General features: G+C 43.3%; 1 protein-coding gene across 1 annotated transcript; it reads right to left on the reverse strand.

The window, feature by feature from the left end:
* Positions 1-252: 252 nt before the first annotated feature.
* slc1a4 (solute carrier family 1 member 4) lies at positions 253-16,412 on the reverse strand. Its single transcript, XM_068727196.1, has 8 exons — positions 15,728-16,412; positions 9,753-9,795; positions 8,352-8,417; positions 5,986-6,152; positions 5,566-5,799; positions 4,620-4,814; positions 4,383-4,517; positions 253-3,800 (listed from the first exon to the last, which is right to left on the reverse strand). The coding sequence occupies exons 1-8, from the start codon at positions 16,231-16,233 to the stop codon at positions 3,563-3,565; spliced, it is 1,584 nt and encodes a 527-aa protein (XP_068583297.1). The 5' UTR covers positions 16,234-16,412; the 3' UTR covers positions 253-3,562.
* Positions 16,413-18,963: the final 2,551 nt, after the last annotated feature.

Below are 18,963 nucleotides of genomic sequence, written 5' to 3' on the forward strand. Positions count from 1 at the left end.
CTTCAGTTTGAATCAGGTCGGGACTCATTAATGCACTTTCTGCAGAAACATTCAGACATATTGTGGTCATCTGTGTGTTTATGCATCACAAATGTCTATTATGACTGTCATTATCTGTATGAGTTACCAGCTGCATGGAAATGTGCAGTTATTGCTCCTCTGGTTCGAGTTATTTTTCATTCAGCTGCATGCAATCAGACACCCCGAATAACAATACGGCCTATTAATAAAGAGGACAAAAGACGAGAAGCCTTTTAGTTTGGGTTGCATGGAAACAAAACGTACTGTATCACTTTTAATGTTGACAGACAGCCGGACCAACAGCAAAGAGACAACTGTTAACGGTGTTACACATTGACATGGCACATCAAGGCAGCAGCTACTCCTAAATAAGAATAAAACACACAACAGGAATTAAAGTACATTGCTGATAGCAGGTTATCAGAAATACTGGCAAAAGTGTGTCATTTAAAAATCACATCACAATACAAAAATTAACACTGAGAGAAAGTGTTAAAAGGAGAAAGTACAAACAATTACAATAAATTAATATCAAATATATACTTATATATCAAATACGTGTACCACATTATGTGATCGTAGCAGATATACTCAACAGAATCTAGTCACAAAGAGCAGTTGTTAGCTTAGAAAAGTCATCCGTTCAATCTAAAATGACAAGAGGTACTAGTTCACTTCCTCTTTACGGCGGACAGTGTCGACATAGGCGCCGCGATACAAAACTGAAGCAGCACCAGGCTCACGTTCACATACACGACGTTCCTTCACCTATTCAAATACAGTATGGGTATCACCAGCTGTTCCCTCGTGAATGTTCATGATCAAATAAATAGGAAATATTACCGCAGATTTCATTACATGACGCCAGCTGTAAACTGTGACACAAAAATGGTCCAACCAGGCTCTTTCGACGTCATCGCCCTCAGTTTGCTACTTTCACATTAACACCGGTCACCACTAGAGGACAGCAGAGGCTCACTCTCTGTCAAGTCCGGCATCCTAAAGGGAGACTTTAATTTTTGCTTTAAAATGTGTCAGTTTCTTTAATGACAAACTGTGTAACATACCGCATTGACGTCAGCTATGGCATGGTGCAAATCCAGATTTACAGTTTTCATCCCCAGATGAGGGAAAATCTACATTTTGAAAACAAGCCATGACAATGCCCAATGTTCCCTTTAGAGAGATCTACAGTAGCAACCACAGTTAATTACGTTATCACACAGACTGAATTAAAAAATATGCTGTAAATCGTCAATTGTCAGAAAAACAATTACAAATACACTCCCAGGCTTTTATGATGATGCACGCCTCTGAAACACCACTTAGAAAAAAAACAATCAAAGAGTGGATTTGAAAAATAATAATGTACAGTATGATAAGAACTCATTGTGCACTTTGGGTTCAGTATTTGCCTGTAAACATTTGATGAAGCTTTTGATTTTCTGTGTGATTTGCTGGGATTTCTTAATCCTGAACTACTGACAACCATAAATTGAATATATTTTCTTCATAAAGGGAGACTGGAGTGTTTTCATGACAGTACTAACTAACTAGCGTTCGATCAACAGTAGTTATGTCACATGACTATGTCTTTACCAGGATATCCTGTGAGCTCATCAAGGGCCGTGTCTAGAAGGAAGCCCACAAGTTACGAAAACGTGCAAAAACTCTCGCCAGACTTTCTGCCCGGCAACATATCCTAAACGTAACCATAGGAGGTCTTTGCCTAACCTTAGCATCTCGCAAGAATTTCGCAACTTGTGACTCTAGACACTGCCCTCATCAAGATTATGTCCTGTGTCAGCTTTTGGACAACAATAGCGGGTTGCATTTACGTAGCTTGTTGTTTGCTATCTCAACAGGACCGGATATATTTATGAATGTCCATTTTTTGACTGGGAGCTGATATTTTCACCATAAATCAATCTTTGATCTGTTTAGTTTGTTACAATCGCTAGCTAACGCGAGTATCAGGTCAGCTAACCACAACCAAGTCTAAACACCTTATGTATTAGCTAATCAAGCATTAGCTAAGAAATGAGAGCTACAATCACAGTTAGCGGATGTTAACATTTAGCTTTAGCAGGCTAATTAGCTAGCAAACAAAGCCCAAAACAAAGCACTAGCTACTTGGTGACGTATTTCTCAAAACCAATTAGCGAAAAAGCTACAAGCTACTTTTATAAATAAATTGGAACATTAATGTATTGTTAGAACATATTTTGTAACAAATTGGTAAGAAAGATGCCAACACACAGAAATGTGCACAGTTTACTCGGCCAATTCCAAAAAATGCTGATGGATTTTGAAACTTGATGAAACGAGCAAATTGTAAAGCAAACATAAACTGCTGACATTACAAAATTAGAGGAGCGTGCTTGGAAAATGCTGATATCAGCCGTGAAACAAAGGCAAGCTTAGCTTACGAGCCTTTTCATGTTTTCACTTGTTTTTTTTGTGAGGTCATTTTTTCAATAGTAAGTCTTTAAGAGAGAGAACCATGACCCCAACATTGTGTTTACTCGAGGGTTAACAGGATTATTCGGAGAGATAAAACACGTCATGCGTATAAAGACACCATTTCAAAATGGTCCAATGTTCAAAATGCTTTACCAACTGGACCAGTGTGTCACTAGAGAAACAGGTTGCAAGAGGCCAAATTCTTATCCTGTCATTTAAGGGGGTTAATGTTTGACATTGGCTGCTGACGGTCAGCAAATAAAAGTCTGGGCACATCAACCTAAACAACGCTCTAGATTATGACAAACGACAATGTTTAAACCTGGGACCAAACAATTCCCTTTTTCATTCGGATTCGACTTTAAATATTCGCTCTTTCCATTCAGCAAAGAATGTAAAGCCGATGAGCTGAACATATAAAATGCAAATACATTCCACCAGCTTAGCTGAAGTGATTGAACAGGCGTGTAATTAAGTTATGACAGAAGCTTGTTGTTAGTGTTCTACAGTTAATGTTGGTCGTTGTATTTGCCGTCTGAAGATAAAAAAAAGAAATGCACTTGACGATGCTCTAATGTACAAACGTATGGCCGTGAGCATCTCACACAGCACACCAGACAAACACAACTACGACATTTATGGGAATGTTTTAGGGATAATTTGACACATAATGTGTTTCCATCACTATTTATCGCAAAATGACGTAATCAAAAATTTTAAAAATATATATTAGCTTTTTAGCTAAATTGAGGAAATATTTTCCGAATTAATTATTCTCAAATTCATTATATCCTAATGTGCGTGAAAATTCTTGGATGGAAACCCAGTTATTGAGATTAAGTGACAGGATTTCGAAAGCACAACAGCAGCACAACGTACACTGTAGACTGTCTATGCTCTAGAGAAAGACTGTTACTTTATGGCACCTCCCTCACAAGTGAAACCATCAGTGACCTTGTTTTTTTTTTTGAAAGGACACCGAATCAGAACGGCGTCCAATCAGCAGCAGCATCAGAAGTACCGAAAGGTCAAAAAGGTCAGGGAGCGAGAAGAAAAAATGGAAAAGTCTTTCGGAGTCTCACAGGACAGACTCGATGGCTTCCGGCATGGCCTCTGAGGCTTTGGTTTGGTGCGTGACGAGAGGCGAGGTCTCCTCCTCCGCCTGGACGTTGGCCACCGCCTCCACCCGGACCTCCGCCAGCTCCCTGTCCTCCTGCTGCTCCTGCTGCTTCTTCATCTCCTGCTGGTTGATGTGGTGGAGAATTCCGGCACCCAGAGCATCGCCCTCCACATTCACCACCGTGGTGGTACGATCCCTGCACACAAAGTGGACGCCAGAGGTCAGGACAGGTGAGATTCGGTCTACTTTCGGCAAACATTTGGAGTAAACAGCCACTACCGCCGATCACTTTTCTTTGTTCTGAGCTATTCGTGTTTGAGCTCTTGTTTGGAGTTACAGGTACAGTATTTCCTCATTAAGAAAACTATAAGAAAGCACTGAAACGCACTCCTTATTGGCCCCCACCAGCGAATACATGGAATCCCACTGCACAAGGCCGAGTGTCTTATCTTCATAGCTCAGATATTTTTCTTCCACAACATGAGAAAACAAACCCTGGAGTGACTTTTGATAGCCAGACTTCTGCACCACCTGTCTTGTGAAGTGTTTATGTACCTCAACTTGTTAATGTTTAACCTGCTGCTGTGCGTGTTTGTTTGCTCTACTACCGCATCGACAAATGTTAAAACAACAGGCTTTTATTTTTTCAAACTGTTTCCCTCCGTCTCCCCCTGTTGGCACAACAGTTGAGAACCCTGGTCTTGTTTCCCCAACTGTAATGTTGGCAGCGTGTGTGCTGACGTGTGTTTTCAGTCGGTTTCCACGTGGCTTTACTCACACAATCCAGTCAACAGCCAGCATGAGGGACAAGTCTTTGGTCGGCAGGCCGATGGCCTCCAGGATGATGGCGATGGTGATGATGCCGCCGGCCGGGATGCCTGCTGCGCCGACACTCGAGGCTGTGGCTGTCACCCTATGGATAATGATGAAACAATCTTAGAATTATATAGCACTACAAAGTTGACGTCTTGCTGGGAAATGTCCGAAAACATTCTTGCGTCTGTTGTCTTCTCACAGGATGGTGAAGATCTGCCCGGCGTTCAGCTCGAAATTGTTGAGCTGAGCGATGAAGACGGCAGCGATGCACTGGAATATGGCCGCCCCGTCCATGTTGACGGTGGCCCCGATGGGGAGGATGAAGCGGCTGATGCGCTTGTCCACGCCGTTGTTCTCCTCCACGCATTTTATCATGGAGGGGAGAGTCGCTGAGCTGGAGGGCGAATGCAGAGAGATAGAGCATTCTCTTTATCAGGTGAAACAAATACCATTAATAGTTGCAATTGATGAACAGACATTTCTGTTGAATATTGCAAGTGTGGCTCTACTTTGCCATTCAAACAATGTTTTGTGACGCTCTCTTTGCGAAGGACTCCTGAAGAGGCTGTACGACGCTGGCTTCATGTATTGTAGTGCAGAGTTTAAAAGCCCCAACAGTGGCCCTGAGAAGCTAAATTGTTCAATGGGCCACACAATATCAATTGCGTTGGAACAAACATACTGATTATTTTACTGATTACTAGTTTTTGGGGATGAAAATGTAAAGTATTTCTTGTCTGTGGTGCTACGGAAAAAGTAAATGTGGGGTCACTGAACTCTATTAGGGTTCACCCTTTAGAAGCACAAATGTGTTCCATAAATTTAATGGAAATCTGCTTATTATCTTATTGCAAATTTGACGGTTTGCAAGGAAAGTTTATGCACTTTGCAAAGCATGAATATCCTCTGTTCATCTTTCTTGTGTACAAATTCATCCGAAAGTAGAGCTAGCTAGAGGAAAGAGCAGGGAGCGCAAAGTAAAAGCGTTGTACTTGTTTTATTACTGTGGGCCTTAACCATAAATGTGCATTGCTGCCACTCCTAATTCAACTGAGAAGCACCTGTTTTTTTGTCTAAATCCACTCATAATTGACATTTCTATCACTGAAATGTTCATATGGGTAGCGTGTGATGTGCCAGCGTACCTGGAGCAGGTGGCAAAGGCCGTGGTGAAGGGCGTGATGAGGCCCGACAGGAAACTGAAGGGGTTCTTGCGCGTGAAGCAGAAGTAGATGAGGGGCAGGACGATGCCCCCGTGGATGACGTGGCCCAGGATTGAAGCGAAGATGTATTTCCCCAGACTGGTGACCAGAAGAACCACATCTACCATCTCTACAATCTTACTGCCCACCAGGAACATGATGCCAAAAGGGATATACCTGAGAGACGCAAGAGGTAAGCATTAACAGGGACGGAAAGCGGTTGGGATGATAACGGTAACAAATGTTCAGTACGGTCGGTGACCGCTTCATCCTGAGTATTCTAACAAAATACCATCAGATGCAGTCCAAATATACCACCATCGATACCGCTGACTTATTGGACGCGCATTGGACTCTACTCACCACATGATCCAGGACACCAGCACCATGGTGGCCTCGTTGAAAGCGTTGAAGAACCTGATGAGCTCTTCCCCCTCCTCTCCCAGCTTCCTCAGCGCCACGCCGAACACCATGGCAAATAACACCAGACCTAGGATGTTCATGCCATCTGTTTCGGTACCAACGGGCACCTAAAAAAAAAACAACACACAACAGACTGTAGGAGACGGTGAAGAGCCCTCCGGTTGGTTTAAATAAACGTGGAACTTCCACGCAGAGAGTTCAACTGTTGAATTTTGGTTTGGTAAGATGATGTATTGCTTTTTAACATGGGCATGATTTCATTGAAAAGACCGTTAAACACTGAGAGCAGCTGTCTTAAAAAACTAGCTTCTTAGCAGCTATGCAAGGTGAATTGAGGCAGTGGTGCGACATAAATGAAAGATTTTCACTATTGAATAAAACCGTCCTTGGACTTAGGAAAGCCTTTCAAAAAATAAACTGTTCGCTGTACTTAAGCACAGTGCGTCTTTGAGCTAAATGCTAACATCAGCATGCTAACAAGCACAATGCTATCGTGCTGGTGTTTTGCAGGTTTTGCAGCCTGTTTACCAGCGTGTTAGCATGCTAGCATTTGCTTATTAGCACTGAAAGTACAGCTGACGCCGATATCGTTAGTTTTTGCAGGTATTTAGTCATAAAGCAAAGTATTGGATAAATCGGAAAATGTACCTGGTGATGGCGCTATAGCAAAATTTAAGAAGATCACCCAAGAATTATCCTGTAGAGAACATCAATGTCTGTATCAAATTTCAAGGCAGTCAGTAGTCAGTACTTTCACGCTGAACCAGAAATGTCTGCCTTATGGTGGAGGCTAGAGCAAAAGTCAGGGGTCACCAAAGCCATCGTGACACATCGTCCAGGAACCATGAATGTCTTTGCGACATTTTGTGCCAATCCATCCAATGGATAGATATCCTACTCCAAATCAGGGGATAACTGAATTCCTTGGGATTAATCCTATGGGGACCATGACTGTCTGTACAAGGTTGTATTTCAATCCCTCCATTAGTTGTTTAACATATCCACTATGGTGGTGGAGTAACACATACTGTAAGCTTGGACTGGGACCTCATTTGTAGCCTTTCAGTATGGAGGTGTTGATATATCCCGCAGTAGTTTATGCAGCGCTACATAGTATGGGTGCGTAGGTGCGCAGGTCTGGGGACAGTTGAAGGATTCAGTGAACTGGATGATGGATAACAAATAAGGACAGGGACAAATTCTGAGCTCAATCCTCTTCCATTGTTCTGAGCTCTCCCACAGCTCCACCAGCTTCATCCCCTGGCACTGTGGGGGGGGGCAGACAAATACCATGGGCCAATGCCAATGCCATGATCAGATCCCCCAACTGCTCCCTCATTCTGGGTCAGTGGGGAAAAGCCATAGCCACTGGGGAGAAGTCGAGGGATTTAGAGGATTTTTTGCTGTATGTTCAAAATTGAGCAAATTAGAAGTGCAACACTTTTGATTGACTGAGCAGTTTAGAGATGGGCCTAGAGCAATGTGGAGGGACGGATTAAGAAGATCTGCAATGGGAACTGCAAATGATTGGGGATCATCTCTGATCCAACATCCAATGCATTGAATAAGCCCCATGCGGCTGCCTGGAAATCTGCAACCAGCTCTCTGCCAGGCCTCGTCCGTTCCCTGCTTAGACGGACCCATTATGTTCGTCACAGGCCCAATGGATATCCAGTGGGTCAAGCTGACCCGGGTGCTGGTCAACACTTTTTGGCCGACTGAAAACTCACCAAACTACAAAAACAGAAACAATTTTGTAAGGCTTCATGCACTTGTTTAGAGGTCGTTCCAGCTGGTGTAAAAACACACCAGACTTCTGTCCGTCCATTTAACCTGACAGTGTTACATGGAGCCAGGCTTCACGGTCAACTGTCAAACCTGTTATGTCACTAGACAAAGAAGCACTGCAAATAATGGATCAAAACTGAAATGGCACCACTGTATAATTCTGGCGAAGTACAAGTTGCTCAGTTATGACAGCTTTATCAAATTGACCGATCGGTCAATCACAAGTTAGCCACGCTCTAAACGCTCCCGTTTACAATGTTTACTGAGGTAATAAATCAAGTGAGAAGTAGAGTCATCTTCTCAAAGACTTCCGTACAATCAGACCTCCTTTTGCAACCAGAGGAGTCGCTCCCTGCTGGCCATTAGAAAGAATGCAGGTTTAAGGCACTCGTGGCACGGGGCAAAACTACTGTGTGTGTGTGTGTGTGTGTGTGTGTGTGTGTGTGTGTTTGTGTGTGTGTGTGTGTGTGTGTGTGTTGTGTGTGTGACTGTATGCATGGGATGCTTCCAGGTCATACCTTTTGATAAAGGGTTGTCCCATTGGTGTCGTTCCCTGCGGCGACCATCTTGTAGTCAGTGGCATACTGCAACATGAGGGGAAGGAAAGCTTGTGATTCATTGTGTCGGGCGGTGTTCAGTCACGCATTTTTGTCTAGTACATTGTCACGTTGTCCACGCGGGTTTATTAGTGACAACTTGTCGCGGCGGAAGACGCATTTTGGACAGAGCGCGGCTAGCTAAGCTAGGCTAAGCTAATCGCCTCCCAGCTCCGACTCCGTACTTAACCCACAGACATGGTTCTTATCTCACTTTCTGAAAGGAATTACATAAATGTATTCCCACAAAATGTCAAACCACTACATCAATTTCCATCCGAGCAGCACTTCAATTCTGTCAAGTGAACGCAGCATGCGCATAGGAGTTGATGAGCGCGTTCAGACGGAAACAACCAGGACTGCGACAATGCCCCCTCCCTGTGTTTCTTTAAAAAGCCCTCTGTAATAAAGGTTTCTGACATGTTAACAGACCCGACTTTAAATGAGGCTATAGATTCTTGAAACATACTAAGGCACTCAGAGACATACAGTACCTGATTACAGTCATACAACTAAAAAGACAGCCTTCCCCATAGGCTAAATCTTACACTTCATTTGTTTAAATGTCTGTTTAAGCATCTAGCTGCTTGTCATGTTGTGTTAATCTCCCCTCTCCTCTGCTTTCTTGGTTTAATCCACAGTTGGACCCATTCCACAGGGGCTCTGCCACAGTACAGGCTGGCTGCTGGGGGTGAATATTGAACTCTGTGACCTGGCTGCACTTTGAAACTCCATTTCCTCTCCCTGTGAGAAGTCACTGGCTTGTTTGCGAGTTTATAATCTACTTTGCCTGGTTTTAGGCGGGTTTGAGGCAAACGGTCCGGATGTGTGAGCGTGTGCGACTGCGTGTCTGTGTGCGTACTTTGCTTTTCATGTGTGCACAGCCATTGTGTATCAACGCATCCCCAAATATTGAACTTTCCTGGTTCTCATTTTAGCCTTAAGAGCCGTGATCATAATTCTAGGAAGCGGGCCGCGTTCAAGAGCAGCGAGGCGAGGTGGGTTGCTAGGCTGGCTGGAATGGAATGGTTTCGCCATGGTAACGGCTGGTCAGGGACAAGGAAAAGGAGCGTTTTGGCGAGCAGGGGAGAGCGGCGGTCTCTATTCTGAACGTCTCCTCATTAACAGGCCTTATGAGGCTCTCGGCGCCGATTTACTGCCGCTGTAAATGAACGTGGGGCAGCGTCCGCGAGGTGAAATAAATTCTGATGAACGGTGCACACAAGACACAGAAGAAAAGACTTGAACGCGGTGATCAAAAAGGGGAATTAGTGGGGAAACAAAAGTGGGGACAATGTGGTGCGGTGAGGAAATGGGACTCACAGAACGGAAAGCAGCAGCCACCAAGTTCGCTGGGAATAAATTCCTGAGAAAGAAAGACAAAGACGAGTTAGCGCAACAGAAAATGAGAGTTCTCCTGTTTGATATTTGTAATTGATGAAAAACTCTTGTAATATTTCAGCCTGGGATTTGTTAAAAAAAAACAAAAAGTAACAGCAGCTGAACCTAGATCGGTCCGTCTGAATGATCAAATATTCACAGGGTCGGTTTGTCATCACACACTTTGGCTCTTCTCCCGGGACCTTCCGTAAAGTCCAGTGATCCCTAAATTCCCTGACAGAGCAGTTGTTCTGGCACTGAGCTACTGTCTGGTTCATCTTGTATCAAAACAAATCACTGAGCTCTTTAGTAGGATTAGATATTCCTGGACGTTTCACTGTATTCATTTACAGTTACTGTGTTTTTCCCAGCCTTTTCTCCTAAAAATCACCTTCCCATACAGCGAAATTGCGTAATGAACTACGTTTTGAGTGTAAAGTATTTTCTTGTGGATTACGTTTTCTTGTGATGTATCAGAAGTCCATGTCGAGAGGAGATGAGGGTGGTGGATGGGTCATAAAACACAGGTTTTCATGATACAATATTGTTTGTGTCCGATGTGAGTACTTTTATTGGTTAAACCTAACCAAGTAGTTCTTTACCTAACACTAGCCAAGTCATTTTGTAGCGTTTTTTGGTTTTGGTTTCAAGTCAACTTGCAATGTTAAAAAACGTGTTTCAAACTGTGACTGTAATCCGGGAGGAAAATAAGTTTCAGTCGAAACTTAAATGCGGTTTCGTTGTATGGGAACATCATGTTGTAGGAGACAGGGATGTTTGGTTCTGCTCGTTCAGGAGTTTAAAGACTTCTATATATTCTGGATATTAACACAAAAAAAAAAAAGTTCATACACAGACAGTTGTCTCTCTCATCATTCATGAAGTCAAGTCAGCCAAATACTTTGAACATAACATAATTCATTTACCGTTTGTGACTCCCCAAACAAGAAAAGAAAACCAAAATGTTTGATAATTGATTTCTTTTGCAAACAGAGTTTCTCTCGTGGGATTGCATATTATAAGGAGTAATCTAATAGAATCTACTGCAAAATTGCAACTTTGACTCTTTGAAATTTTGAAAAATTAGAAATTTTGTTTTGCCACAATTGGTGTATTTGGTGTCTATACACCCACAGAGGTTTTATGCCTGCACTCTTACGCTATAACAAATGACAGATCAGGTTATTGACTATTGCCAAGACATGAAAACACAGTGTTGAGGGCGTGAAGCAGTTGTACCAAAGGTGAAGATTAACAAAGCTGCATTGCTGAAACAGGATACCGCTGCATGCATTTTAGTTTAGCGTGTCAGCGTGCTAACTGTTGCTAATTAGCACTTTTGTTGTCAAGCCATTTGACTAGAAAACCCCAAACGTCTTGAGGAAAAGTCAGGAGATTGCTAATATCAGTTTTCTTAATCCTTTGTGGAGCATGAAGAGATTTTTAATCTCAATGGGACTTTCCTGGTTAAATAAAGGTTTAAATTTAAAAAAAAAAATTTAAAAAATGAATGTCTGTATAACATTTCCTGGCAATCCATCAATTGAGATATTTCAGGACCAAAGTAAGAGACCTACAAAATAAAATAAATGATTTGGGACCTTTAAGCAATCATCATTTTATAAATCCATAAAGAAAACCTTCTCCTTGTCATTTGTTCCGTTAAGGCACCGAGCTGAGTTTATTTTCACTACTGTAAAATAAGCATACAGGGATTACTGGAAGCCTGCAGGTCTTTTCCATGTATTAGTGTGTTTGTTGTAACTTTATCCACTGTGGCCACACTGTATTGTGCAAAGAAATACAGACTTTGCTCTCATCTATTCCCATGGCCAGACCACAGCCAAGCAATTCAGTCCACAACCCCATGACCCCTGTCAGCTCTGCCTTCAAACCAGGGCCAAATGCTTGCTTCAGCTGTTAAACATGGCAGCCACACTGGCCGCTCTGGCAGGTAGCCGTGATACCATCATTTCTTTGTTTCATAATTCAAATGTAATTGTTTGGTTAGATTCTTGCACCCACACCAGGTTTTCCTACTCGTCTTCTCTCCGTGGGGGCAGTCGGGTTTCCCTCTGTCACATGAGCGAGGTGAGGATGTGGATTAACTCTGGGAAACCAGAGCAGAGAGCTGGCAGGCTTTTCCCACCGGGAGCCCCACTGCCTCCTCTCTGCGGACTGATTTTTTTCAAAAGCTGTTACATAACAACTTGATTTCCTAATTGATTGACGCCAAACATTGGCTCCTTTTAATTAAAGGCAGCAGAAGCGGGTTATCCAGCTAATGTGGTCAGGAGTGACTCTGACCACATTAGCGGTGGCTCTATGCATTCTGAGTCAAACACTTACTGCAACCGTTTAGGAGTTTTCTCTAATAGCTGGACATATGTCCCCAAGTTAAGATTAATTCTGCAGTAAGATATGTATTGTCATATATGAACATAATATTTTTCCATAACTAGAATTTGATCCTTCTCTAGCTATTGAAATGTTTTTTCTTTATTGTTAGCAAAGAGAAAAACAGCGTTTATTAAATTGTTTTACCTTTTTTTAACCATGATTGTGACACGTTTCATCATACGGTTTGTACGATATCTTACGAAAAGTTATTTGTTATTTTTCATGCGTTCCCCTACAAATGTCTGGCATCATGAGCAATCAGTGCGTCCCTGCAGTGCAGAACCTGTTGAGGCAACCAAACTGCTTGGTTACGTTGAGGAACACAGCGTGGTTTTGGTTAAAGTAAGAACGGTTGTTATGTCAAATAAGTATGTTTGTTGCGTAACTATGTAACTGGCATTAGTGAAGAAAATAAGTTACGTAACGAACAGCTGTCTCCTGGGTGAAAGTCCTGTGTTTGGGTTCAAATGAATGTGATCGTTAGTTAAAATAAGTATGTTTCTTACGAAACTACGTAACTGGCATTCGTTGAGGACGTAGGTTACTTAACGAACAGTGGTCTCCTGGGTGAAAGTCCTGTGTTTGGGTCAAGTTTAGGATGTAACTTACATAACAAACAATGACGAACAGCAGTCTCCTGGGTGAAAGTCCTGTGTTCGCGTTGAAATGTGTTTGTTACGTAAAATGTTTTATCTTTGTTACGTAGCTAAAGGAACTGGCATTAGTTCAGTAAGTAAGTTACCTAACAAAAGTAAAAATAAAATACGTCACTGATGACTTTTGGTTGGCTGGGCCCGAACAGTGATCTCTTGGGGCGAAAGTCCTGAATTTGTTTCACCCATCCACCCCGACGTCCTCCCTACGCTGACTTTGCCGCTCTTTAAACTACACAACCTGACCCCCTTAAAGGAAGCTCACAATTACGTTGGTTAGAAACAAATTACAGTGGATGAGGACAGCCTGGCTTCATTTGTCCAATGATGAAAATACTTCTTGCAAATCAAAAGTCACTGTTTGTTTAAAAAAATGTTCTCCATCACTGGCAGGGAATGTGTGTCTGGTATGAGAGTGGATCTTTTATTGCGGAGTTTGTGTGCAGTGTTTACCGTCGATGTAGTTTTGTGTTTTGTTTAAATAAGTCAATTCAATACAAATACATGTTTTTAAATTTGAGATCAGTTGTTTAAGATCATGAAGAAATTAGATAGCTGTGGGAAGATTTTTTTTAAAAGAATAGAGTTTAGCTTGGAATAATGTTTACGTTTTTTTTTTTCCTTTTTTCTCCAGTTCATATAAAAGCTCAATTCTAGGGATTCTGAGACCCGTTTGTCCAAGAAATGAGAGTGTGTTGACAGAGGAATCCTACAACTCTCACAGGGAAAAGGAGCAACTGATAAAGACAATATTTGGACTCGTCCAGGAAGCTCTATAATCCGAGGCTCCGCCAAGGTTCAACACTTCCATGCCCTGACTGGTATTTCTAACCTCAGTGGATGAAAATGATCTTAAAAACCCCAAACTATCAGTGCAAATTCATCAGCATTGAGCATAAGAGTTCAGAATCCTGTGCTGGTCTAACCCTTCCTGGAATGTTTTGAGCAACTCGTCAGCAGTACAAATATAAGACTGTGAAATACAATCAGCCTGTCCACCTGCTATTGTGATAAGGGAGGAATGCTGACCGCAGCAGACAGTGTTCAGTTCGTGCCACACGGTGCTGCTGGGGTTTTATCCCTCCACCTCTTTCCCCTTCCTCAAAATACACTCCGCTCGTTCAACAGCTGCCAGCGTTCCCTCACACACTCCGTAGGAGCTCCTCCTGGACAGGCTTCCAGGACAAGCCAGTAGCTGGGAGTTTCTGGACAGGAAAAAAAACAAAAACGTGGTTGTCCACCTATACCCTGCTCCTAAAAGTAGAAAGCTGCCACTTGAACACAGTCAAAAACAGCATTGCCTTAAGCTGCATGCTGGACTCAGTGGTGAGAGACGTACTCGGGTTAGTTTACTTGAGTAAAAGTACGACAAGTACAAATACCTCAAATTGTGTTAATGAGTTACTTTGCGCCGCTGACTGAGCTGCATGTGGTGGAAAGGATTGGAGTATGAAGAAAATCAAAAATCACAATATTTTTGACCAGCTACCTCCAGTATTGTGACGATGTTGTCGGGTTGACCGATGCTGCTTTCATAAACTAATTGAACAATGAGATTTTTGATAAATAATCATCAGTAATGTGGGTATAATAACTGAGTGAATAAAAGGTCAATAATAGCACAGCTGGAACAGTCTGGTGAGTTCAGAAAATAACACGACTTAACTGTAGAGCAGCTTTTAAAACCAGGAAAAGACGTCACCTATGCGATATTACAATATCCAACACTCAGACGATACTTAGTCTCGTATCACGATGTCAATATAATATCAACGTATTGCCCGGCTGTAGTTCAGGGGGTCATGAACGCTGGAAAGGAGTCTGTGATGAAGGGCTGATCGTTCATGCAACTAAATCAATCATAACAAGCACATCCGAACTCCAATTTATCAGAAGAAATATATTGTTTTGCACTTGTTGCGTGTTGGAGAACTAAAAAAAAAAAGAAGCAAAACGCTCTCTACAGAGCCAGTGTTCGGTTTGTCTGTTATGGGCTAAAAACATGGCAATGCAACATGGCAACGCAACATGGCAATGCAACATGGTTGACTCTGTGAAGAGGACCCGCCCAGTAGATTTGAAGGGCTCATTCTAAGATAACGAGAACATAACATTCTGCAGTTTCAGGTTATTATACACGAATGAAATCGTAGTTATGAATATTATATTAAATAATGTCAATAAATCCCCATAAATTCTATACGGGCTGTTCCTTTCATCGATTTAAAAAACGTGATGGATCGCATAGTATTTTGATAATTGATTAATTGAGTAGGGTCATTTTTGGAGATTTTTTTCTTTCTTTCTTTCTTTTTTATATAATTTTCTTATATTAAAGGACGAAAAATCGATTAATCGAGAGAGAAAAAACTACAGTTTAATCGATAATAAAAAAGAATCGTTAGCGGCAGAGCTACTCGTGATGCCGTTATGGAGAGATGGAGAGAGAGGAATTAGAGACACGTGGATTACAGATGTTGCCTGACTAGTGAGCGCGTGAACGGCTGTGATCCACTCTGAACACAACTTTTTATTATTATTTTTTTTTTTGTAACGATCGAGTGACAGTGACACTGAGTTCTGACCGAACGAACATCACCATTCAGTGGCGGGTTTCTTTCTTTTCCAGAACAGCTACGGGCTACGCTGACCTGCTCTGCGATGCCACACAAGTCAAATCGAGTAAGTTTGGGAGCGTGTGCGCGCGCACCCCCTCGGACGACTCCATGCCGCTCGTCTGTGTAAAACCGGCACCCCCCCCCCCCCAAAAAAAAAAAAAAAAACTACTAGAATATCCCACCAGATCTGCTTCTTACTCTCTGATTCATAACATAGTTATAAATGATTCGTGTTGCCACAGTATACCTGGCCAGATCCAAAAACGAGTCGACGGTCTCCTTGTCGCTGCTGACGGTCTCCAGCCCCAGGCTCAGGGACCCGGCGCCCACACCGGGCTTGATGATGAAGGCCAGCGCCACCCCGATCCCCGAGGCGATCAGCGTGGTCACCAGGAAGTAGGCGACCGCGATGCCCCCCAGTTTGCCCAGGGAGCGGGTGTCCAGGCTGGCGGCGCCGGACACGAGGCTGCAGACGACCAGCGGCAGGATGATCATCTTCAGCATCCGCAGGAGCATCTCGCCGGGGAAGGCGAAGTAGGTCATCTGCGCCTTGGTGAGGTTCATGCTGCGGACCAGCATGCCGAGCCCGACGCCCACCAGCACGCCGGACACCGTCATGATCACCAGCAGGTTCTTCCTCAGGAACTCCGTCAGCTTCTGCACGCAGCTCCTCCGCGCGCCCCGCTCCACGACCCGGTCGGTGGACGCCGAGCTGGGCACCGCGTGCCCGTTGATCTCGCTCTTTTTCTCCATTTTTTTTCCTTCTTCTTTTGTTTAAATTTGAATTTCTCTTCAGAATAGCAGCGTTGGGAGTCGGAGTTCCGAGGCACAGCGTGGGTTGGACGCACACACACGTTTGACACACACTGTGGGGAAGGCTGGTCCGGCGTGAAAGGCTGAGGGAAGCGGGGAGCCAATGGAGAGCGAGCGACGACACGGGCAGCGTGTGGAACATGCGCACAAAACGCGGCGCTTCTACCGAGAGCAAATGATGCAAGAGTAGAGGAGATTGCCAGGGGTCTCCGGCAATGTGGCCCACTTCTGAATAAAGGTGAGGATTCAAACAGCAGAAGAAGACTTCCCAAACAGCTGACCGTTCTCTTCATTCTCTCTGCCCAAATTAAGAATGTACATATTTAAAAAGAAATCTATGATATGCTACACTATCTCAGTTACCAAATGCATAAGAGTAATAAGGATTTTTTTCCCCACCCATGTGTATTCCTGGAATATCCTGCAGCTATATTTTCAACATAAAAGACTCATTTTCTTGTGTACATGTTCTGTTTCAGTGAAAGATGAGTCTGTTCTCTCGGCCTACTTCATGCAGCTGGGCCATTCACTTCAGTGCGGGTCTTTATAGCAGCCATCCGATCACACAATAACCCCGCCATGATGGTGTGCGAGAATACAAAGACCGTCAATCAAACACACGATTCACCCAGTTTGATTCACAGATTCTTGCACTTTCACAGCAGTCCCAGCGAGAGGAGGGTTGGCCTCCATTGTCATGGTCCGCAGAGAAGGGATGGAAGCAGGGGGCTGTCAGCACCACGGCCAGCGCTCTGGGCCTCCTAGAGGCCGCTGTTGCTCGCCCCTTTCCACCTTTTTCTTTTCTTTTCTTTTTTGGGGGGGGGGGGGGGGGGGGTGGAATAGTTTTATCTTTAGAGAGTTAAAACAAAAAAAAAGACTCTCCTCTTCTCTGAGGTGTAAGGGCGGATGAATACATAGCACGATGGAATTGAGATTTGTCCACATGGATTCGTGTGAGTCCTCGTTGCACCTCTGGTCTTTAACCAGGAGATGGCGCTGTGATAAAGCGAGTGCGCCAGCGTGTTCACTCAGCAGACAAAAAGGTCAGGTCTTTGCGACAATAAACCTCCGGCTCTGCTGGAAAGGTTTTTTAATCTACTTATTTCTTGCATCTGTCTTTTATATTTTGTGATATACTTTTATTTATTATTGTTATTAATTATTATTGTTGTTATTATTATTAAACACATGTATAAACCCAGAGTTTAGAAATTGAGCTTAAATGTGAATTATATATCTATTGGGTGTGTTTTCTCAAAACCAGTGGTGGGCCGTGTGTTCCATACCTGGGCCTCCAGTGCTGTCCTACTACAGTTGAACCACCTCCTGATAACCTCATTATGACGGGATACTTCGTCATTAACGGGGAATGCATAAAGTCAAAATCAATGTAATTAACACGACAAGAACAAACTCACAAGAACCAGTCACATATATGTATATGACAACAAAGCAGGTAGAATAACATAAAACCCAAATAACACGATTCAACAGGCCTCTGCACATTCCAGCAAAACTGCGGCGCTAAGACCACACACTCAAGAGCACCATTTAAATATGATTCACATCAGAGGGAACAATATTAACCATATCATAAAAACGACATCATAGAAACATTAACGCGGTAGTAACGCTACTGCAGATGTAAAAGAAACAAAAGCAGTTCACTTACCAAAGCTGCTGTTCACTTAAAGACAAAGTCCATCCTCCTTTCTTTGATTACACAGAGTTCAATGCCACGGTTGTACAGAACATCGGTGCGGTTCAGTTCCAGCAAGAGGTCCTTCTCCAGTCATGGACACCAGTGATGACAGTCGAGTCTCCCCAGTTGTATTTCTTGAATATGTTTTAATGCGTTTGAGGGCTGAAGATGTCCGCTCCACAGAGGCAGCAGATATTGGGATGGTCACCGCCAAAACGCTAAAAATGTAATGTCAGGTAAAAACGTCTTATATTTCTGTAAACTTGAACTCTTATTACTACAAAGTTCTGCTAGCTAGTTTCACAACGGTCACGTTAGCCCACTGACCAATCAAGCCGCACGTTAATGATGACGCACATGTAGACCAGCTAGAAGCTCTGGCTGATTGGCTTTTGTTGATTTTTGGGGCTCCATGTCTTTCACCCACTTTCTATCAAAATATATCAGGAATACAAATAATAAGTGGGAAAATTGAAGTTTTTGGTTTAAAATCATCATTTCATAAAAAGAACAACTGCCATGTTTTAATCATCTACCTGCCATAAACGCCACATGGACACAATAAAGCGAGAAGCAGATCAAACAGCCCTCTGTCTCTCTGCCTCTGTTGCTGACGGTCTGCTGTCTTGTCCTCGGTGACCTTAGCTTGCGCTGTTGCTAAGTTAAAATAAACTTTCCCCTTCCTCAACCAATAGAGACGGATTGTCCCGTCCCCCCTTCCCCTCACAGCTGCGCGGCCTGAATGCTGGAAATAAACCACCGGCCTGCGGATCAGGAGTCACGGCTGTTTGACGGTGGCCAATGTCGGCACCGTGCCGCCGTAAACTATGAAAACAGAGAGACAGGCTGAGCAATGGAGACTACTGAGCTGTTACCCAGAGACACACAGTATCCAGGGCAAAGAAGACACAGTCAGTGCATCAAGCTGGTACCAACACTTGATTCAAAATCAAATGTGATCCCATCCA

Source organism: Cebidichthys violaceus, unplaced genomic scaffold, assembly GCF_023349555.1.
Source record: "Cebidichthys violaceus isolate CVI_PGR_0920_01 unplaced genomic scaffold, fCebVio1.0.p SCAF_10, whole genome shotgun sequence".
In the NCBI taxonomy this organism is placed as follows: domain Eukaryota; kingdom Metazoa; phylum Chordata; class Actinopteri; order Perciformes; family Stichaeidae; genus Cebidichthys; species Cebidichthys violaceus.